General features: G+C 45.3%; 1 protein-coding gene across 1 annotated transcript in view; it reads left to right on the plus strand.

Annotated features, from left to right (window-relative positions):
- The window catches only part of MBOAT2 (membrane bound glycerophospholipid O-acyltransferase 2), a 174,395-nt gene that overhangs the window by 48,226 nt on the left and 101,849 nt on the right, over positions 1–24,320 (plus strand). The window contains exons 2-3 of the mRNA XM_075557133.1: positions 364–509; positions 9,690–9,767. Of these exons, the coding sequence (XP_075413248.1) occupies positions 364–509; positions 9,690–9,767 (224 nt within the window). The remainder of the gene's footprint in view (positions 1–363; positions 510–9,689; positions 9,768–24,320) is intronic.

The raw sequence follows: 24,320 nt of genomic DNA on the forward strand, positions 1-24,320 counted from the left end.
GTGGGATCTTGGTACCGTGCCAGAGCATTTCGGCTGTTCTTCCCACTTCAGAATCGTTGAAGTCATTAAGATGATTCTTACTTTCCCTTAAGCTAGCTTGGCTACTCTGTTTCCGTTTCTGGGTTCTTCGGGTGTCCCTCCCCTGCTCCCCATGCCTCTCAGCCAGCATCACACTGGCTGGCTCCACCTGGCCCTGCCGCGTGACTGCAGCTGTCACCGTGAACCCAGGGCTGTCGTCCCTGGAAGGCCCCTGGTTTTTGCTCTTGTAAGCTTGGGGCTTTTGTCCTGGGAGAGCGTCTTATGTAGCTTCTTATGAAAAATTCAGGTCTGTGTTGCTAATCTGAAGTTAATTTTCCTTTGCAGGTCAACTTTGTAGTGTGCCAGCTCTTTGCCTTGCTAGCAGCCGTTTGGTTTCGCACTTACCTACACTCCAGCAGAACGAGCTCTTTCATCCGACACATCGTGGCCACCCTTTTGGGCCTCTACCTTGCCATGTTCTGCTTCGGATGGTAAGTCATTGTTCTCATGTAAGACTTAGATGTGTAAGGAAAGAGGTTATGTCGGTTCTTATGTTTACTCATAGGCTTTTCTCTCCTGAGCTAGCTTTTGTTTTTAATACAGAGAAAAAATGAGCTATTAATTTTTTACAAAGCGTGGTTTTCAGAGGGAGCTATTTAATATTTATAGTTAATGAGAAAGGGCAGATAAACAAAAGGATATAAGGATGTTTTATTCTGTCACGAGTCATCGTTTTCCACCTAGTTTGCAAATTTTTCATGGTAAGACAAATAAACCATTTAAAATATAATTTGTTTGTTTGCTTGCTTGCTTGCTTTGGGGAAGTAGCTTATAGGAGTCTGGTTGAGTTAATTAATCAAACTCTATTACCATGTTTTACTGTTGCCAATAGACTCCACTAATAGCACAAATTATTTGTTTTGGTGTGGAAGAAATTATTTCTGATGGAAAATTTGTTAATGACCGTTTACACGATGGTGGTGGTGGTAATGGTGGACAGTGGGTGGTGGTAATGGTAGTGATCGCAACAGAGATGGTGTGCAGGCCTTTCTTAGTCTGCTCTCTTTTTCAGCTGACTGGGCGATCCTGTAAAGGAATCCCATAATCCCTGTTCATGGCAGGAACCGACCTGCATAACTGTGTGGGAAAGGAGGACTCAGGAAAGAGCGCCAAGCAAGGGAAGCAGTGGAGACTCTCAGGGGAAGGGCCGTGTTGTGGTCGTTTCCCTTCTTTCTGACAGTTTCCCTTCCAGCGTGAGAGTGTACACTCCGTGCTGTTATCACCTTGCTTACCACGTGCACCTGGAGGTTTCTAAGCTTCCTGTCCTCCCCTGCCAACTGCCGCGTGAGGCGCGCATTCCCTGAGAGGATAAACATGCACACACGTGACGTGTGGTTCAGTAGTTTCTGTTGTGGAGCGTACAGTCTGCAGGACTCTGATAATGCCTCTGCGTTGTCGGAGCCTGTTGTGTTTTGAGTTTTGTGGGAGTTGGATACGGTAGATCCACCGGTCAAAAACGGACAACTAGTGTAAGGTAGGGGACTTGAGAATGGTCTGGGACAAATAGCAGATCCTGGGATCCCCACGGACTTTGTGAAGGTCCGTCACCTCACACCCCTCCAGTGGAACTCCAATGATGCTGGCTAACAAAAGCTTCCTAGCTCTGACCTTTCACTGGCCGCGTGGGCAGTTTGAGAGTCCTTGGAAAGGCTCTAAGGAGGGGGAGGTGGTGGTACGCACGCAGTAACCACTATAAGGAGGGGGATGTGGTGGTGCACACAGTAACCACTATAAGGAGGTGGAGGTGCGCACACAGCAACCACTATAAGGAGGTGGAGGTGGTGGTGTGCACACAGTAACCACTATGAGGAGGTGGAGATGGTAGTGCGCACACACTAACCACTATGAGGAGGTGGGGGTGATGGTGTGCACACAGTAACCACTATAAGGAGGTGGAGGTGGTGGTGCGCACACACAGTAGCTACTACAACCTGTGCCATCAGTTAGGTTCTGAATTATAGAGACCCTCCCTAGGCTGCACTAGAACTGCTCTTTACGGTTTTGAGATGGTCAGTCTTTATAGTAAAACCACAAGACCCACAGCAATCAAGCCGATTCGAGAACTCAGAGGGATCTTGTGGAGCCTACAAGGCTGTCGATGTGGACAGCCACAGATAGCCTCTTTCTCTTCTCGAACAGCCGACCGTTGGGTAGCAACCCAGAGCTTGCCTGAGAGAGCCACCAGGCCGCCTTCTCTTGCACTCACTCACTCCCTGCCATCGAGTCGATGCCAGCTCACAGCGATCTTATAGGACAAGGTAAAAATGCCCCTGTGAGTTTCCGAGACTTTGTCTTTACAGGATAGACAGCCTCGTCTTTCTCCCAAGGGGCGGCTGAGGTTTTTGAACTTCTGGCCTTGTAGTTAGCAGCTCAAAGCGTAACCACTATGCCACCAGGGCACCATTTTACTCCAAAATAAGGCCAAACAAAAACCTGTATGCACCTGTCCCAACTAAACTACGGGATTGACTTGCATATGCATTTAGGATTGAATTTTGTAGATAGCCCAAGAACTGCCTGTGTGGGCACACTTCCAAAAGTCCATTTAATTTAAGCTCCATTTTCCTTGAACTTTTTTGAAGCCCCTCATATATTGGCATTTCTTAGTAAAGTTTTTGCTTTTTGCTTCCTAGAAACTCATGAGAAATCAATCAGTAATTAAAAAAAAATTATGCCTCTACACACGTGCCATGCAGTAACCAGGCCAGAGCCAGTCACAGCCCATGGGGGTGGGGGCGGCAGTATATGGCCTGATCCTTAAGTACGGTCTCTAAAAAATATTTACATGGTCTCTTTCACTTCCTCAACAACATCACATTTGATCAAGTTTTCGTAGGTTTCTTCAGTGATACAGGGGCAAATGAAAAGGCACTGCCTACAAAATCAGAGAAACTTTATTAATAAAAACAAAATGTGAAGCTATTGCTTCTCCACATGTCCAGCATCTTGGTCTATATCCTGCTGAAGAATTTGGTCCTCTTCAGCTTAGGTCATGTCAAAATGAGAGTTTTGGCATCCCGAGGGACTGCAACTGAGTTCTTTTTAGTGTTCTTTGAGTGTGGGGGACAGAAAGAAATCTAAAGGGGCAAGGTCAGGGTTGTAGGGTGGATATATGTGTGGGACAAGGCTTCCCAGCAAAGTCCCTGCTGGCCTCTGGGAACGAGCAGGTGCACCGTCTTGATGGAAAACATGCCCTCGCTGCAGCTTTCTGGACCTTTTCCTCATCAATGCAATTTTCGGTTTTCTGAAAAAATTCCTCCTAGTAAGCTCCTTGGACCATCCTGTGTCCTTTGAGGAAGCCCTTTGGGGTTCCCTGAAAGGAGCTGCGCTCATCTCCTGAGCTGAGCTCCGTCTTGACTTTAACTGGACCAGCAGACCCTCTGGGGCACTGTTGTGGCTGAGCCTTCCTCTCAGGATCATATTGGTAAATCCAAGGCTTTTCCCCAACTATGATTGCTTTCATAAAATTAGCTTGACAAGTTTGGATCGTGCTCAAAAAGCTGATGGAAAGATGGGCTGTTTTGAGCTAGCCGATCTCTGTGCAGTGCTTTGGGCATCAGTGGGTCCAAAGCTGGCCGAGGCCATGATGCTCACCTAGCACGGAAATGGCCGATGCCGCGAGGGCCCAGCATCAGTAGCTGCTGTCCTGAGATCCTGGGCTTCACTCAGTTTCTTCAATCACTGATGTCCTTGGTGTCCCTTTGCTCATCTTTGAAGTCACCCCATTCTTCCTCAGAACCCTCATCCCTCTAAGAACTGTTGTTTCCTGTGGATTGGTTTCCGAGTTCAATGAATTGGGAAGACGGTCCACTTGAGCTTTGTTAAAAATGGACTTTAGTCAGCTGTGACATCAAACTCGTTCTTTCCCTCCACAACACTGAAAGTATCCTTTTGTGAGAGGCCCCTCCGCAGTCTCTAAGACAAGTGCAGCACTGAGCGAACTGGCCTGCAGCCACCCACTAATGGGACAGTCGTGTGTGCGTGCATTTTGTGTGCATACGTCCATGCAAATCTAAACTGGAACCGGAGGAGCAGTAATTTCTTTACTTATTTTCATATTCCACTTTTGATTATGGGATTTTTCAAACACACAATAGAGAGGTTAAGAATTTTTTGTGCTGCCATGACTGGGCACGTAGTGTATTCTTAAAAATTTTTTTGCTGGTAAAATGCACAGAGCATAAATTATGCTACATTGAAAAATGCTTACCAGCAGTAGATGACGATTCCACTTTCCTGCATCCTCGCCACACTTGTTGCTTTCTGCTGTCTTGGGACAAATCGTCATAGCCATAGCCGGCTGCAGCCTGCCTCCCTGTGATTTGATCCGTCTTCCCTCTCGAGATGCCACACAGCTTCTCATACTATGATGGCTGGACGTTGTATGTCTTTGGGGAGAAATATATGTTTAAGTTCTTGGCCCGCCTTTTAAATTAGGTTGTTGTCTTTTTGTTGCTGAATTGTAAAGAGTTGTTTATATACTCCCGATGCTAGACACTTAACAAATGTATGATTTGCGGATACACTCTCCCATTCTGTAGGATGTCTTGATAATGGCCCCTAATGTACAAAAGTATTAAATTTTGGTTAAGTCTGAAATATCTACTTCTTCCTTGTGGCTGGTGTTGCTTGTATCATATCTGCTAATCCATTGCCAAACCCAGAGCCGTGACATTCACCCCTATGGTTTCTTCTAAACCAGTGGTTCTCTACCTGTGGGTCGTGACCCCTTGGGGAGTCAGACGACCCTTTCACAGACGTCTCCCAATTCATAACAGTAGCAAAATGACAGTGATGAAGTAGCAGTGAAAATAATTGTATGGTTGGGGGGTCCCCACCACATGAGGAACTGTATTGAAGGATCGTGGCATTAGGAAGTTTGAGAACCACTGTTTTAAGGGCTTTTTGGTTCCAGCCATTATAGTTGTAACTGATTTCATTTCAAGCTAGGTTTGTAGTTGGTGTGAGATAGGGATCCAGCTTCATCCTTTCCCATGTGGAGATTCAGTTGTTTCAATTGAAAGAATGATCTTCTTTCCATCAGACTTTCTTGAAGCTCAGTGTGTTCAAAACCAGTTGGCCATAGAGCCCCGGGTTCATTTCTGTTGTCACCAGTCTATTTCATTGGGTTGTATGTCTAGCCTTGCGCCAGTATCGTACTGACTGCTTTGATGACTGCAACTTTGTGGTTTTTTAAAATTCTTTTCAATTTTAAAATTGAGCTATAATTAACATGTTCAAACAAGACTAGGGCAGACGTCAAGCAAGGGCCCGTCAACAGTGGCCACACAAAGTCGGTAGAGATATCAAATAGAAAGCAGAGAATATTTAGCCCTTATAAGAAATTCATATTGGGTCCATAGGAGAGATCAAATCGCAGGAGGTTTATTCAGGTCTGACTTTGGTTGCTGAAATCCCCTTTACACTGCTCACTCCCTGATATGTGTACACTGGGGATTCACCTGCGACTAGTCCGGGTCAAGACTTTAGATAGACCTGCCTCTATCATCTATAGTTTTCTTCATCCAGGTACGTTATTTAGGATTGGGCACTGGTACTGCTCCCCTTTCCAGGTGTGGAGATTCTTATTAGTTATCTCTGGATCACACAGGTTGGTAGGCTTCTTCCGTGTGGACTTGGCTGACTCCTCATAGTTTGTTTTGAAATCAGGAAATTTGAGTTGTCCAATTCCCTCTCTCCACCCACCCAAGACTATTTAAGCTATTTAGAGCCCCTTGTAAGTCCACAAGAATTTTTACCTGCCCCCCCCAAAGCCATTAGAATTTTGATATGAAGTGCATTGCTTTAGATCATCTTAAATATGAAGCCTTTCAGTTGAAGAACATGAGTATATCTTTTGATTTTTTTAATATTTGGTACCTTTGTTGTTATTTGAAGATCTCTGCTCTTGATTTTGAATTTTTTTCAAAAAATATATGCTAATGTCTCATAAATATAATTGATTATTTTATTGCATCTATTGAACCCCAGTTTTGCTAAAACAAACAAAACTCACCTGTAAATCTCCTTAATCAAGAATTAGATTACACACTTAATTACTTACTTAAATATTTTGAGAACAGTGTAATGTAATGGAAAAAGTTGAGGTCTGAAGTCAAATAGACCTGGCACCCAATAGGAGCGCCTTGGTCCGACTGTGACCATGTCACTGAGTCGCTCTCACATCACAGTTGTCATCTGTGGAGTGGATCCACTTATGGCTTCAGACGGCACTGTGAAGACTGAAGGACGTAGTAAGACAGAAATAGCACAATAGCTACTTCATTGTAAGTACGGAATGTTATTCCAGGTCAAGACTGGTGCAGTTACTATAATTTGTCATCAACATCATCCAGCTGGTGGTTCACATAAGAATGTTTTCTGTTTATCTAATGTTTATCACACGCCATCAAAATAGCCTATTCACTCGTTTGTCTTTCTCTTTGGACTGGAACCGAAGACAAGAGACCATGTCTCATGGGCGTCTGTGTTCCCAAGGTCCAATTTAATGCTTTTCAGAAAGTAGAAATTCACTGAAGGTCATTTGAACAATCAGTTGAACAAGCTCTCTCTCAGTCTTCTTAAAAATGTGTGTGCTCTAACAAAGCCCACATGGAAGAGGCACACCAGCCTGTGCGATCACGAGTTGTGGAAGGGATCAGGTATCAGGCATCAAAGAACAAAAAGTCATATAATTGTGAATGAGGGGGAGTGCACAGTGGAGACCCAAAGCCCATCTGTAGGCAATTGGACATCCCTTACAGAAGGATTGCAGGGAGGAACAGAGCCAGTCAGGGTACAGTGAAGCAACGATGAAACATGCAACTTTCCTCTAGTTCCTAAATGCTTCCGCCAACCTCCCCACCCCCACTATTATGATCTCAATTCTACCTTGCAATTCTGTCTAGACCAGAGGATTGTACACTGGTACAGATAGGAACTGGAAACACAGGGAATTCAGGGTGGATGATCCCTTTCGGACCAGTGGTGAGTGTGGCGATAATGGGAGGGTGGAGGGAGGATGGGGTAGAAAGGGGGAACCGATTACAAAGATCTACATATATACCCTCAACCTCTTCCCTGGGGAACGGACAACAGAAAAGTGAGTGGAGGGAGACGTTGGACAGTGTAAGATATGACAAAATAATAATTTATAAATGATCAACAGTTCATGAGGGAGGGGGGCGGGGAGGGAGGGGGGAAATGAGGAGCTGATGCCAGGGGCTTAAGTGGAAAGCAAATGTTTTGAGAATGATCAAGGCAAGGAATGTACAAATGTGTTCTACAAAATTGATGTATGTATGGATTGTGATAGGAGTATGAGCCCCTAATAAAACGATTTTAAAAGATGTGTGTGCTTTTGGGCACACTATACATTTCATAACTTGCCTTTGGGATAGTTTGAAATTCAAAGTAAGTGAAATGTTATGTATAAAGAGCAACTACATTTTCGAGAAAAAAGTTTGTCTTTCTTCAAAGTGCTTAAGGAACTTGGAATATTGTGATACATAGGTCATGGGGTTCTGTACCCCGCCTTTACACCTCCCTTGGAGAATCTTCCAGTTAGTAAATTGCCTGGAAACAACTCGGGCTTCAATGTCAGTTCAGATACTAACCAGATATATGACCACAGAATTTAGTTGTCTTCTCTCTAAAATGATCAAGGCTGGATTCTAATAGATTTTTAAGGTACTGTCTCCCAATTCCTGATTTTACTTTGTAGATGAATGATTCAATACTTTTCATCTAATATTTCTTGATCCTGAAAAAAACCATAGTTGGCTAATAGTATTCATTACCCTAGTGTATTAACATGCGCACAGCTTGCTTTACTTCTGCTACACAGCAAGCAAGTGGAGTAGCTGAGTGTGAAAGTTATGAAAAATCATCACTAATGATAGATAATTGAGTAGAAAAGCAAGTTGATGCTTGTCATGTAGGTCAGTGACACCAGTAGATGCAGATTATCTCCGTGTCCATGCAGACAACCTTATATTGTCAGTGTAATAAAGCCTGCGTCAGAGGAGGGGCCAGCCACGTCATCTGGTCAGCAGAGGGCCCCTGGGGCTCTCTGGGACAGCACTGTTTCTTCAAGGGTGTCTGTCGAGTCGCCCTCACATGACTGAGAAATGGACAAGAGAAGAGGAAATCCAACCCCTAGGAGTTCTCAGAAATGTTTTCTAAGACACATTTCTAGTGAGTTCTGCTCAGTTAAAGTCCTTAAGCCTATCCTGTAGTCCCCTGAGGGACTACTCACATTGTCTTTTAGGAATTTGCTCATGTTGACATTACATAGGTATACAATGAATTTTTTTTTAAAAGTGTGCTTTCCTTTTATAAAAAGCTTCATTCTGTTCCAATTTGTATCATTTTTTTCCTGCTTCCTCATGGTCCTGTGATAATCACAACATTGCCCCCCCCCATGTGCGTGCGCACGCGTTTATACAATGGGTAAAGTAAGTTCCTCCTATGAGTCTGCTTTGTAGCCTACCCTCTATAATATCGCTTTAGGGAGATTTGTGCAGCATTTTAATGGCTCTCCATATGGGTGGTAGCTGTTACTGCATAATGGTACTAAGTTAAAGTAGCTTTCATCCGGGCTTTTCCCTGCTGGTACAGAAAGTTGTCTACGATGAGAGGAAGAAATGTCCAGGAGCTGTTTGTAGCACAGAAGTGAGACGTGTGCTGAACGTGTGTGTGCCGGGATCAGTTGAGGGAGTACTCTAGAGCAGTGATTCTGAACCTGGGTTCACGACCCTTTCACAGACGTTGCCGGATTCATAACAGTAGCAAAATGACAGGAAGAAGCAAAGAAAATAATTTTATGGTTGGGGGGTCACCACAACATGAGGAACTGTATGAAGGGGTCACAGCTTGCGGATAGTTGAGAACCACTGCTTTAGATGGATTTCAAATGCCGAGATTCTCATCAGTTTTTGTCTAAATTCTGTGAACATGGTGTGTTCCTGCAGTAGAACATTAGGAAGTACTATGCCAGCTCAGAACACGTTTCATGGGTGGCTATAGGACAGTCAATTAAAAATTGACAAGATCTGCATAGGAATGTTCATTTCACTTGAACCATCATATTCTGCAAATAAATATTTGGGGGGTGTACTGATTTTTAAGAATTTACTATTTAGTACTTTTAATTGTTTTATGAGTGATACTGCTTATAAAGGGTAGTGTATGGCACTGGTACTGGGGAAAGTAAGTATACAATAACTGCTGTTCTGGCAGGAGTCTTTTGAGATCCCAATTTATTACTGTTTCACCATTCTGCCTTGAGTTATGAGCAAGCACTGAAGCCTTGAGCCGTATCACTCCAAGTGCTTTGCATGCGGCTGGGAGACCTGGAATGTTCCACGGTATTGATACTGGTTTATGGGGTTTGGGTTTGTCCCCTGGTTCTTTTGAGTTTGTGTTATGGGACTTAATGGCTAGTGCAGCCACAGAATATTCAACAATGGGGATTTGAGCCCTTGTTTTCAGATCTGGAATTTTCTGTGTTATAAATTTATATCTATGCATAAAAAATCTTAGCCTAATATTTTCAACTTGATATTTGTGAATGGATATCCTTGTTCTAAAAATACTCTTAATTTTTATAGGTATGCCTTACATTTTCTTGTACAAAGTGGAATTTCCTACTGCATCATGATCATACTAGGAGTGGAAAACATGCACAAGTAAGTATTCTCCCTGCCACATATTAAATGCATATTTCACTGTAGTATAATGAGATCCAATTTACTTTATCAAAAATTCAGAATTTTGCCAATTCATCCGAACTCTCATAAAATACAGTTATTGGTGGGCATCAGTCTTCAGCTTATTTATTGGCGTCAGATCCTTTAGAGCAGTGTGCTCATCCTCTGCACTATTGACACTGGACTGGGTACTTCTGTGTTGTGGGTGACTCTCCTGTACTGTACAATGTTGGGGCACTTTCTTGGCCTGTACCCCTGGGTGCCGTAGTACCCTCTCCCAGTTGTGACCACCTTGAATGTTTTCAGACTCCCAGAAAGTCCCTCAGGAGCAAGCTGGGAACAGTAGAGGGAGTGGAATGAACAAACTGGAGAGGAATGAAGCAGGTGCATTTGAACGCACTTCAGGATTCATGGAAGTTTCTGGAAGGAAAACAGGTGTCGAGATAACTCAGGTTTGGGGCTTGAACAGCTGGGTAGATGGAAGCACAGTTTTATGAGGGTAGGGAACCTTGGTAAGGGAAGAGCATGCTTAGGGCATAAAACATTGTAAGTATACATTTATCCAACATCAAAAACAGTGCTTCGTATGTAGTTAACACTCGGGGAATATTTGCTGAATGGTTGTTAAGATCAACGATACCTGGTAAGAGATAGGAAGCTGGGCATAGAAGTTTGGGCCCAATTTCAAAATTTGGATAAATCCGAGTGGTAACCCAAGCATGAAAGCCTCTCACTGAAGCCCCTCTCAAGAAACACGGCAGCATATGTGTGCCTGGCAGACCACCTCTCGCCCCTCAGAGGTCAGCCGACGCCAGGAAGGCTCCACTCAAAGCCTTGCGAAGAAGCCAATCTTGTGCGTCAGGTTCCTACAGCCCTCCTAAGACCCCGGCTCCGGGCCTTGGGCTCAGAATTTTACCCCTTCCACTTATTCTGGATCACCCATCGTTAAAATTTTTGGTCTATTCCACTTTTGCTTCATCAGGCATAATAACTGAACTGGCAAAAAATACTTTGGAGGAGTAGGGTGAGCACCAGGGACATAGTGTACCTGCCATCTGTCATGTCAGCCAGGTGATGTGCCTCTCTAGGGACTGGCATTTGGGTCTTCTGTGTTGCATAGTCTTATATCTGTTTCTGTTTCCACTGCCATTGGCTGCACCGGCTCTCTCCTCTCTGCAACCCAACACGTACACGTTCTCAGTGTCTTGGTTTTTATTTTGATTTTGTTGTGTCTGTTTAATATGTAGAGCTGTTTGGCTCCTTTTAAGAGGAGGGAAAGCATTTTGTTGCTTCAAGTAAAGCAATTTTTGTACCATTGTGACTCCTATTAACAGTTTTATTGGTGTAAAATTCACGAACTATGCAAGTCAGTAGTTCAGTTATATCATGAGGACCACAGTCAATTTTAGAACACATTCTTCATTCTTCTGCTCACTGTTATTCTCTCTCCATTTCCCCCAAGTTTCCCTGCCGCACTCTCAAGGAGCCATCCATCCACTTACTGTCTTATAGGTTTGCCCATCCTGGATTTCCTACACAGACTACCGCCAGCAAGTCAGTTCCCATCATTGCCCTTGAAGGGGGGGATGGAGCTGATGATCCCGGGGGTTCTGAGGTGCTCAGTCTTGTCTTTGTCTCATGTTTGATGGGCTCAAACGACTGACCACAGTGAGCAGCCCCACACATAGCCAAGTACGCACGTGCAGAGGTTGTGCTAACTACGCGACCAGTAGAAGCAAACCTGGAAGGCATGTCCATATCACCCAGACTTCAACACTGCACCCGAAGGCACCTGTTCCTCCTTCCCCTTAGGGCCCAGCGTCTTCCATCATGTGGCTGTTGGTCTTCTGCTTCCTGAGTCACCAGGTCTTTATATTAGTCATTTCTGTTCCATTTTAACAAGCAGCAGCAAAGAGCATGAAGGATTTGAAGGTGTCTTTCCTAAGACGGACACTCCACTACATTCCTCTACATACTTACATTCCTCTACATTCCATGAACCACAAGTGAGTAGCCCACCTCATTTTCCAGGAAGAGCGGTTGGGAGACGTAGAGCATGTGTGTGTTTAGTGGGGAGAGGAAATAGTTCTTGGTATGAAATAACATGTGGCCTACAGAAATGACCAGTGTGCAAGTCAAGTTGAAACCTGGCCTCTGCTATGGAGTCAGTCCCATAAACGGATTGCTTTGGGTGTGCTTTGATGTACCGTGATAGCTCTTCTACACCTTCTGCAGGTTTCCTGCTGTACTGAGAAAACTGGCTTCCATTCCAGGTGTCATCCAATGAGTTTTGGCTTCTGGAAAAGACCTGCACATGGGGGTCACTTTCTGAGGGCTCCTGTGCGATGCATTTCTTTTGAGGATGGAGTTCATACAGTTTCCAGTATTACCCTCATCACACTCTTGTCTCAGAGAGTAGAAAAGCGAGGCCTGACTTTCTGTGCCATGCGTGATTCTGTTCTTAAAAATCTGACACACGACAGTTTCAAAGTGATACTGCATTTAACAGATGAAATACCAATATGTTTATATCTGAATAATGGTAGGGAATCTTGGTTATGTTATTTATAATATACAGCCAAGGGCAGTGGTAAACTAAATTGGGAGATTAATACATTTAAATATAGTAAAATGAAATTATTATTATCGTTATTTTTCCCTAGAAGGATGGTTACTAAGAAGTTAGCTTTTTGGCACTTGAGAGCCACACAGCTCGCACGGCAGCTCCCAGCCACGGGTGCCTGTTAACATCGACCTCAGCTACAGTGCAAGCTAGTTTACTAATAAACTAAGGTATTAGTATACTTCGTTACTCAGTGGCTTGGTCACCCTACTGGCTGCACTGGGCAGCAAAGGGAGACTCTTCCTGTCACTTTGCTAGTGACACTTAGAAGAGGCTTCTCATGTTCCAGCCAATCAGGACAAATGGGACTCCCCTGGCAGGGCTTAGTCTTTGTCAGAGGGACTTGTGAGTGTTAGTAGGCAACCCCCTGGAGCAAACCTGCTCCCACTCACAGCCACTTGGCAGGACAGAGCAGAACTGTCACGCAGGGCCCCGAGGACGCACGCACAGGGCTGGGCAGTCTTTCTGTTCCATGGCACGTTGGGTGGCTGTGAATGGCGCCTGCTACAGCAACAGTTCTGGCGGAAGCAGGCTGCTGAGGTTCTCCCTTGCAGAGAAGACACTGGTTGGATCGACGGCCTTGGCGGGAGCAGCCAAGTGCTGAACCGCGGTGCCCTCCAGGAGCTTGCTCCTCAGCTCTACAGGAAATGGAGACTGAGCCCCACAAGTCTGTGTGCACCTCCTTTCTAGCCTTTTCCCATTTCACTTCATGCTCACCATGTTTTCCTGTTTGGCTTTACTTTCCCCTTTTTATTCTCTGTAGCTGCTTGTTGCTTTTTCTACTTAGGCCTTTGCATGTTGAGTGGGTTAAGCCTCTGAGAGTCACGTACATCAACGGAGAGGACTTCAGGATGCCCATGTCTTATCCACAGTTATCATTAGCAGTTTATCCCTTTCCTCCTCGTTTAACGTTTTATATGTGTTACTCTTAAAAATCAGTAAAATAAAGAATTTGAAATTTACTGAGGTACTTCCCAGTTTTACATTCTAGATCTTCTCTGATTTATGATTCTAATGAGATGTTCATCATGTTGTTCAAGCCCATGGCAGATTTGTATGCTGCATTATTCGAATCCACAGGTGTAGCTTGTTTTAAAACTTAAACTGTTCTAGGATGTAGTGCTTTATATAGTCTGTTATTTTAATAAATTATTTGACAAAAAAGAACAACAGTCATTAATAGAAGGAGAATTTAACTTGCACCGGATTTTCTCCCAGCCCCAGCATCTTGTAGAGCAAAATTGACAAGCTTTTTCTACAAAAACAACACCAAAACAAACTCACTGCCATTGAGCCAATTCTGACTCGTGGTCACGTAATAGAATGGAGTAGAACTGCCCCTGTGAGCTGCTGAAGCCAAGTTTAAACCTCTAACCATCCAGGGAGCAGACAGACTCCACCCCCAGAGCGCCTAAAGTACACGTAGGCTCATCGGCTGTGCTGTTGTAGTCTAAAACCAGCTGTAGATTATATGTCAATAAATAAGCATGCTTATATTTCAGTAAAGTTTTTATGTACAAAAAACAAGCTTGATTTAGCTAATGACCATAACTTGCCAACCCAATATTAAGCACCTCCTACCACAAGGATTAAAAAGAAAGTGAGGGAGATGCAGGCCCCAAACATATGTTTGCTAAATGGTAGTTTTTAACTTGCTAGAATCCATGACCTTCATATCTATGAATGGCTGCTCTGGGTTACTGTTTGAAAGGTTTTCTAAAAAGTTAGTTGAAACATTTACCCTTTTTTAGGGTAGCAACCTTATGTTTTATATTAAAGGTGATAAAAATATGTTGGCATTAATTAAAAAGGAATACTAGGATCATAGAAAAATATACCAAAAAATCCATTTACAAAGGGCAATTCAAACAAAATTTTAAAAATCTACTCACAGTCGCATCGTACAAAATAATATGCTTAGGAATAAACTTAAAAGAAAACCTAGATACATAGAGTGATACACCATGTTGATGGAGTGAAAATCATTTTCTTATAATTAATAAATTCAATGCAGCCCCCAGATTCCAGCAACTGTTTTGTAGAACTTGAGAAGGTGTTCTTAAAACATAAATGGAAACACAAAAATCACAGGATATCCAGACGAGAAGAGCAAAGTCAGAGGACTTATTTTACTGCCTTATCTCAAAACTTACTGTAAAAGTTACGTTAATCAAGGCAGTGTGATGTTGGTGTAGGGATAGACATAGATATCAATGGAACAAGACAGAGCCTAGAAATCACGGCCATAGTGCCCATCTGTGGTGACACAATTCGTCTAACAAATACTTCAAGGCAGTACACTGGGGGATGGGCTATCTTATCATGCTGGTGCTGTACCAATGGGATAGCCACCCTCCAGCAAGCAGTTATCAGTATGTACACATTAATGTAAGACGAGTCCTAGGCCTACATATTAGGGCAATAAATGTAAAGCTTGTAGAAGGAAATATAAGAGAAAATCCTGTGACATTCAATTAGGTAAGATCTGACATCGAAAGCATAAATAATAAAAGGAAAGTTGCTAAGTTCTATTTCACTAAAGTTAAAAGCTCACTTTCCAGAAAGACACCATTAAGAAAAGACAAGGCACAGATTGGATAAAGTAATTACAAATCATATCTCTGATAAGGAATGCATCCTGAGTATTAAAGCAACTCTTAAAACTGCATAATAAGAAAACAACCCTATTGAGAAATGGGCACAAGACTTGAACAGACATTTGGTCAGAGAAGATGCATTAACACAAAACAAACAAGAATCCCAACAGAGGAAGGGCTAGTCAACAGTAGTACTTGTTGTTGGCAGCAGGCTGGTTGTCCTCGGTTCATGATAACCACAGGTACACTAGTCCCCTTTCCAGACGGTGGACATTATTGAGCAGTGTCATTAAGGTCACATGCAAGTAAAATTGCGCTGACGATAATTCAGCAATGGTTGCCACAAGATATCAACAGAAGCTGCCAGCATTGAAGCCACATTTAGAAGAGGATGTGGCACGAGGCATATCACTGTTGATAATCAGATCGGTCCTGGCTGAAAGGAGATACCAGAAGGAAGTTCATATTTTATTGACCATGCAAAGGTATTTGTGGAATTCCAAGATACTTCACCAGTATATCATAGATTCCCAAACATATCTGGACTGTAAGTTGTTAGGTGCCATAGTGCCAGTTCCAACTCAGAGCAGCCCCGGGTAGAACAAAATGGAACGCTGCCCAGTTCTGTGCCATCCTCATAACCGTCACTGGTGGGAGCCCTGCTCCAGCCACTATGCCAGTCCATCCAGTGGAAGGCCTTCCTGTCTCCTGCCTCTCTACCAAGCATGATGCGCTTTCTCAGCAATTGATCTCTCCTGATAACCAGTCCTGAGGAAGGAGAGGAAGACTTGCTGTCCTTGCTTCTAGGGAGTATTCTGGCTTTCCTTTTTCAAGACAGATGTTTGTTCATTTGGTAGTCCATGATGCTTTCAGTGTTCTTCACCAGGACCGTAATTGAAATGTATGAATTCTTTAGTCTTCCTTATTCAGTTTCCAACTTTCATGTGCATATGAGGCAATTGAAAACACTACAGAGTGCATCATGTGCACCTTAGCCCTCGAAGTAACATCCCTGCCTTTCAACACTTTACAGAGGTCTTGAGCAGCAGTTACCCAATGCACTGCCTCTTTTGACCTGGTGACTGCTACTTCAGGGAGTACCGAAATAGCCTCGCCTGACATAATCAGGGAATTAGATCGGAGGAACCGATACAGGAGAAGGCACTGGAGAGGGAAGCCTCCACACAGAGTATTGGGAACCTGAACTAAACCTAAAACTAGTTTATATGCTGCCACCCTACTCCACTCCATGCTTTCCCTGATGAAGGAAGAGATCACTGAGAATATGGGTGCTACACTAGAGTGCGGTGAAGAACTCCTATGGTACCTACCTGTTAGAAAGAATAGCATCTCCGGTCTTAAGGGCTTCTCTTCAAAAAAGCAGACATCTTGGAGACTCACAGGGTCAGTTTAAACCCTGCCCTACAAAGGTCATTATGAGTCAGCATTGTCGGTGGAACTGACGCCCCAGGGGGATGACCGATAATGTTCTCTGACTTAAAATGACAGTGATGTCTCGAAGGAGAACCAGAGACCGACATAAACCATAGACACATGAGTGGATTTGGGGCTTGCACTTCATTCTAGCCCCAATCTGTGAACAATTCGTTCTTGTGGCAAGGACCTGGCTGATGCTCACGCTCGTGAAGAAATCACTAAAGACAGGGATGTTCTAGCAAAGTGTGCTGGAGCAACTAGATGGTGCCTGGCTATCAGAAAGAACAGCTCTGGGTTCCTGCAGGCTTGTCTTCAAACAAGCAGCCGTCTAAGTGAGGCAACAACTAAGTCCACACGGAAGAAGCACATCAGCCTGTGTGACCCAAGGATTGTAAAGACTATCATCCAGATCTAAAGGAGGGAATGGTGTCAGAGCTTAACTCATGGACATTTGCTTGCAGGAAGCTGTGGACGACAGTGGGAGCCCAGCATCCATTTGCAGGGTCCACACGTGGATTAAACTTCCAAGTGAATAACTTCTGTTCATAGTAGCGGGGTGTGAATAGCCCTGTTATCAAACAGAGAACATTGGAAAATCGATTATGACACAGGTTAAATGTGTTATCATTTGATCTCCCCTTTGGCTCATTTTAAAGCTGTTTCAGTTTAAGGAAAAGAAAGTGAAGGGGGAATGTGGATTCAGCCCCTGGTGACAGCTCTGACCATGGACGAGGGGTACGAATAGCCTTGCTCTCGTGCAGACTGTATTAGAGAATGCACTGTTGCAGATGCAGTTCATGTAGCCTTAGCCCCTTATCATTCGGCCTCCATTATGACCCTTTAAAACTCGTTCTAGTTTTAAATATTTTTTAGAAGACAACACAGTTTTATTCAGTCGAACCACAAAACTTTTTTTTCCAACTGCTACAAAGTACATCTTCAACTTCCCATTACAGATCCATGTAAAAAAGTTCTGTGAACATTACAGCAAACCTCTTTTTTCCAACAGAGGTACACTCCCAAGTTCTTCCTCAAAAATTTAAACTCCATTCCAGCCAAGAAGTCTTCCATCAGTTTATTATAAATAATGTAGTTATTTTTTTAAATCCCCATTGTCAAGAACAGATACTGAGGTTTTTGGCCCTGGCCTAAGCAGAGTGAAAAATAAAATTTAAAAACCCAACAGTGTATTAATATTTTTTCCACTTACTTGCCACACTCGACAGTGAAAAAATGAATTTGGTGTAAATACATAGGCTCTTAAGCAACAATGTGTAGCCTTTTTTCGTCCTCCATGTTAAGAGATGTGAAAGCTTAAGAGTCCAATAATACCAATGGTATAGGCTTCAAAAGCCATCTGAATTGGGCCGTCCGCTAGATTTAGCCAGGGCACATACGGAGCATCAACAAGTGATTGCTCATATATAATAATGTGAAGTAAATTTCTTGAGACGCGTAACTTGAATGGAATAAGTACACCAGAGGGACAGCAGGTGACCGGTTTACGGTGCCAGCCAGTTTATCTCAGCCACGCTGACCCAGGTCCTCAAATCTGAATTGTAGTTGTCTTTCCCTCAGCCGAGCGCGACTTAGGGGAATTGTTTTCATTTATTAGAACTGCTGAATCAATTGCTGAAGACCTCAACAGCTTCGCAGAAGTCTTGGAAATGTTCACGCACATGGTCATTGCCTTGGCTGACTTAAAATTGCCCCGTACAGGCATACACATCAACCCCGGTGAAGCCTATTAAAGAACAAACAGTTTGGCAAACAGGTCACCGCAGGCAAAGACAGCATCTGCCTTCGGAGCTATCAGTTCAGGGATTCTTTCAACTACCAAATCTTGCAGAAGTTGTTTTTCTTTCTCAAAACCTTGGTGACATTTTTTCTTCCAGGTCTGGCATTTTTTCCCCCATCATCTCTTTCTTTGGTCATCATCTGGTCCATCTACTTCTGGTAAAGTCTACATCCTTACCACCCATGCTATTCATCATCTCAGAGAAACAGTCAAAATTAGACATGTCTTCCTCTGAATCATCTTACTAATTTCCAAGTTTTGCATTCCGTTGGCCAGTAATTATCAGAGTGTCCTGATTGCATTTCAGCTCAATTTCAGACTGAAGACATTGGTAGACGCCTCTGACTTACTCATCAGTAACTGTAGTGGTTGGTACAGAAAGTTGAATAATAGGCGTAGCAACAGGATTTCCTTGTATTCAGATAGATAAGATCCTGTCACAGACAACCTTATACTTCAGGAAAGAGCCTGGAATGCCCTTTATCATGATGGATGTGACACCATTCCTTGAAAATTCATCATTCCCAGCATAGTGAATCTGATTCATAGTGGTAGATACCTTCCATTTCTGTTCACAGTTGCCAAGAATATGGACTTTTATGTGGCCCAGTTCATTTTTGATGACTTATGTATTCCTAGGTTCATACTTCCACATTCTCAGGTCTAATTATTCGTAGATGTGTTCAGCTGTTTCTCCTTCCTTTGAGTCGTGCCGCCTCGACAAGCGAAGGGCCTGGAAACCACTCCACCCCTGCCATTGTGACCCACTCTGGTGTGGGGGCTGCTTGCCCGTTCTTAAAGTTAGAGTGTCTTCCAACCGGGGCCTCATCCTCTGGCCCTGTATGGCCAGTGTTCCAGGGCTACCCCTGAGGTGTGCAGTGGCCAGTTCCTCAGCAGGAGATAGCCTTTCCCCTCAAAGTATGTTCTAAGTCTGCAAGCTCTGAAACCTGCTTACTGCTGAGTATTTGAATAATCAGTGATGTCACTTCTAGCGTCATGGCCACACGCAAGCCACGATAGTAGGACTCTAATAAACGAGGGTTGAATTTGGCCCACCACCCCCTCTTCCAGGAAACACACACACACACACACACACACCCCACCCCCCAGCCCTCTGGCAGAACAACTTATGTTTTTAACTTTAATCCAGGGTAAAGTGTAGGTATCTGCTTTAGTGATCCCCGGGATAGATTCCTTTTCTTGCAGAGGCAGTATCACCCGCTGTGGTGACCACTGCTGTACCTGGTCCAAGAAGCAGTCATTTGAACAGAAAAAAGAGTGCCAGGTGTCAGTAAAGGTGTGCCTCAGGGTTGTATCTTTGTTGTACTCACATTCAATTGTATGCTGAGAAAATAAGCCAAGGAGCTGAACTGTATGGGAAGAAAATAACAGACTGCATCAGGATTGGAGGAAGACTCATTAACAATTTTTGAATATGCAGCTGATACAGCCGTGCTTGCTGAAAGTGAGGAAGACTCAAAACACCTGATGAGGAAGGTCAAGGCCGGCAACCTTCGGTTCAGATTACAACTCAATGTAAACAGGATGAAAATCCTCACAACTGGACCAATAGACAATGGAGACCAGATGGAAGTTGCCAGAGCTAGAACCTCGAATCACTGCTCACAGACGCCGCAGCAGGCAAGAGGTCAAATGGCAGACTGCATTGGGCACATCTGCTGGACAAGATCTACTTAACGTGTTGAGGAGTACGGATGTCACTTTGAAGATGAAGGTGTACCAGCCCGAGCCAAGATCGCTTCAGTTGCCCCGGATGCATGTGCAAGCTGAGCGGTGACTTAGGAAGACTGGACGCCAGTGCATTGGGGGCTGGTCAAGGCTATTGAAAGGACGTGGATTGCCCAAAGAACCAATAGGTCGAAGAACTACAGGCAGAGGCTTCTTCAAAGTGAGGGTGCTGAGACAGCCTCTCATGCACATTGAACAATGTGATCAGGAGGAGCCAGTCTATGGAGAAGGACAGACATCATACTTCATAAAGTGAAAGGGGGCCACCCTCACGGAAATGGATCTCCTGATTCCCTGGGGGTTATGAGGTCTGGAAAGCAGCTTCTGGGAGCCTGGGTCCTAGGACCTGCCTCAGTAGGGGACCAGGAGTGCCTTGGGGGTCACGGAACCCTGGCGGTGAAGCGAGTTACCAGCCACAAGACCAGCAGTGTGAAGCCACCAGCCACTCTGTGGAAGAAAGAGGAGGTGCTCGACCCCCATCAAGAGTGACAATCTGTCTTGGGAACCCACCGGGGCAGTTCTTCTCTGCCCTGTAGGCTTGCTCTGAGTCACAGACTGCATGACAGCGGCTGAGGGCAGTACAGGCCTGGCGGTGGTCTGTTCTCGTCCCACACACAGCAAGGGTACTGTGGGTCGGAAGTGACTGGGTTACACCTGACAGTAATAGTCACATAGAATTGGTGACTCTGGATGAAGTGGGGAACGATGACCTCATTTATAGTGAGACTATTAAGCAGTATGCTTTATGAAAGAGTGAGTTTGCGATGGAAGTTGTGTACACACATGCTTAGGGGACATTTGGACTTGGACATGGTAGTAGATAGCACCACGTGCCTTTTAAATTCTCTCCCGATGGCCGCTCTTTGGCTGCTGCAGCTACAAAACATGAAATGTTCATTCAGTGCATAAGAATGCCGTTTCCTCCTCTCAGTGCATACAGGCCCTGACATTACAGCCACGAAGTACAATTGAGAAGTTCTGTAATTTCGGTGTTGGCCTTCATTTTTTGTGTTCGTTTTTCTGTTTTTCATTCATCTGTGTATTTTTGGGGGGCTACCACTGCCTTGTTTTTTCATCCCTCATGAAAACACACATGGGAGGCAGAAGACACGGACCATGAGCCATGCTGAGTGTCGAGCATGGACCGATTTCCATATTTCTTTAGCTGGCAGCGTCCTCATTGATGGGATCAACAGATGGACACAGATCTCTGGTAGCTGCCTAAGGTCACAGAACGAGAGAATGGTGACTGTTCACCCCGCACCCCTCTTCACGCACCCGTTACAGCCATGCTGTTCACAGTCATCTCATTCCCTGTGGCTGAAACTCCCTCCCTCCAGCAGTCACAGGCCGTCTGCCCTTTGAAAACAACAACCTGCTCCCGTTAGAGGAACCACAGAGAGAAACCAACAGGAGAGACTCTTCTTGTGAGATCAGATGAGAAAAGTGTAAGTGTGTTTCTGTTTCTTGGCTGTGACCTCATACTATGCAATTGCTTCCAGAGTGTGTTCTGCTGTGTGTGCGCGTGCGTGTACGGTTCAGGTAGCTTTGGGAACAAAGGTTGGCGGTTCGCCTTCTACCTCAGATGACTTCCTGATTCCCTGGGGAGTATGCGGTCTGGAAACCTGTGTCCTGGAACCTCATCAGGGTAGAGGGCAGGGGCCCTTGGGGGGTCACTCTGTCCCTTTGTACAGGGAGCACTGATGGTCCACTGGGTTACTAACCACAAGGTCAGCAGTTTGAAACTAGCAGTCACTCGGCAGAAGAAAGAGGAAACTTTCTACTCCTGGAGAGAGTGACAATCTTGGAAACCCACCGGGGCCATCTAACCTGCTCTGTGGGGTTGCTGTCAGCACAGACTCCACGGTGTTTTGAGTTGGTCCCTGGGTACCTGCAGCCCAGACCCCTGGAGCTTGCTTGCTTCAGCATCACTTGTAAGATCTGCCCAGCTCGTCTCCTTGTACTGGGAGTGCTCCCTTCCCGTCCCTCCATCACCACAAATACCTAGACCCCTTTCCCCGCGCAGCCTGCTGCTGCTGTGTTGGGTTCCCATTCTCTACCGTCTGTTTCTGTTGATCTCAGTGGAGGACTGTTTCAGTCACAGGACACCTGACTCCAGTGTGGGCAGCAGTGAGCAGCTGGAGTTAGCCAGCCTTCTGGCCTGAGACTGGTTCAGCTGTGAGGCGTGGCTCTCAAGCCCATGACGGGTGGAGGGGCATGTGAAGGAACCGTACCACAGTGTGAGGAAAAGAGCCGAGGTTCACTCCTGAGATGCACGTGAGTGTCAGCAGCCTTTGTTTGTGTAGTAGCATGGCCACTTCCTGGTTTGTGGGGTGAAGATTCCAGTTGCCCATCCCTCGTCTACACGTGCAGTCTGACTCTCAGCAACCCCACGCAGGGGCTCTGTAAGTGCTAACAGGAGGAGAGAGGCTCAGTTTTCTCCACGAGTGGCTAGTGGGTTTGAACCTTTGACTTTGCAATCAACAGTCCAAGGCTTTGCCCTCCAGTGCCAAACTTAGTTCCTAATTGGCTCACCCACTGATTGATTTATATGGCCAAGTTAGCAGGCTCCAACTCTGTGTTTAGCGCTATGCCTGCAGCTCTTCCCGTAGGAGTTCAGCCTGGTAGAGCCCTAACCACTCACATTCTAGAGTGTCCTAAGTTCTCTGATGCAGAGTTTACAGGAATAGCTAGTCCAGCTGTGGGCATGAAACTCGGGAGACCTTCCTGGAGGAGGTAGCGCTTGAGTTTGATGGACAAGCTCATACTAAGTGAAGAGGGAAGGCAGGACGGCTTTGCTGGCACAGTGAACCCTAAGGACGGGAGTGAGACAGAAGATCCCTCCTGTGGGAGTACCAATAGCTTAGTGACCCAGGGAACGAGTGTGTGTGTGTGTGTGTGTGTGTGTGTGCGCGCGCGTGTGCGCCCGCCCAGAGGAGGCTGAGGGGAGTAGAAAGGGGTGCAGATGGGGGTCGGTGTGGGAGGGCGTGCCTTGTTGTGTCCCACCTCTGACACACTGCACATGTGGAAGGCTCTCTGCGAGCCCAGTGCTGAGCCAGGCTCTAAGCACCTTGTCTGCACAGCATGCGCTCTCGTATGCCTCTGGTTCACTCTGGTCATTCTCCCCACATTTCTAGCTTCCTCATTGCACAGCCGACTGAGAGCGTCAACCTTTTTGCTGCACGCACGGGGGACCACAAAATTGTGCGTGACTCAGCTAGCTTGGCTGTGATGGACTGGAACTGATCTTGCACTTCCTACAGATGCACCTGTATCGAGAGCTCGCTGTCCTCTGATGACAGAAGAGGCAGGAGGAGAATTGGGTTGCAGGTATATACTCAACTGGTACAACCCCCAAGCAAGCTTACTATAATCAGGTTGATACGCGCTCAGCGTGACTGCATACAACAGGGTAAAACTGCCCTGTTGGGTTTCCGAGACTTGAAGTCGTGACCGGAGTAGACAGCCTTGTCTTGTTCCTGCACAGCTGGTGCCTTTGGACCTCTGGCCCTGCAGTGAGCCGCTCAGTGTGTCACCCAGACGCCACCAGAGCTCCTTGGGTCGGTCAGTATAAGGAGGGCATGTTCCCTGAAGAAGCCCCTGGCTAAGTGTGCAGGGTGCAGAGGTGTGGGAGCCTAAGCCCTGCTCGTGCCCTTTATTTTTGTGTTTCTTAATTTTTGATGAAAAAAAATACTGTGTTGAGTTCCAAAAAAGCATGCTGAGACTTTTGGAGCACAGTGTCTAAGGAAAGTGCTGTGGTTTAAATATAAACCTTGGGAATTGGGGCGGTTAAACTGGGAGGACAGAGAAGTCTGCTAACCCGGAGAAGTGAAGCTGAAATGTCTTCTTTGTCACTTGGCATGTGATTTTCAACATAATAAGCGCCTAAAGAAAAAATGCTAAAGATGTAAAATTGCATATGTGTACAGGGTTACCAAAGTATGTATGGGATTCTATTTTAAGAGCCGCAGAGAAAGAATTTTAAGTCTGTCATCAGGAAGTCCAGCCTCCCACCAGTTCACACAAACGCTCTTTGTGTGCTCCAGTGGTTCCACGCTGCCCAGGGGCCCGGTGGCGAGAGGGCTTCAGCTGCTAACTGGAGACCAGCAGTGTGCAGCCAGCAGCAGTCCTGGGACAGGGATGTGGCCTCTGCTCCTGCAGAGATGGACAGGGAAGCCCTAAGCGCAGCTCTGCACCACCGTCCTGCATGCTCACTGTGAGTGGGGATCGACTCAACTACCAGCAGCAACAGCAGCAGTGCTTCTGGAAGCACATAGGTCCTGGAGATGTGCTCCTCAGAGGTCCTGGGGAGGGTGCCGAGGGCTGGC

The sequence above is a fragment of the Tenrec ecaudatus genome, chromosome 8 (assembly GCF_050624435.1).
Source record: "Tenrec ecaudatus isolate mTenEca1 chromosome 8, mTenEca1.hap1, whole genome shotgun sequence".
Lineage (NCBI taxonomy): Eukaryota > Metazoa > Chordata > Mammalia > Afrosoricida > Tenrecidae > Tenrec > Tenrec ecaudatus.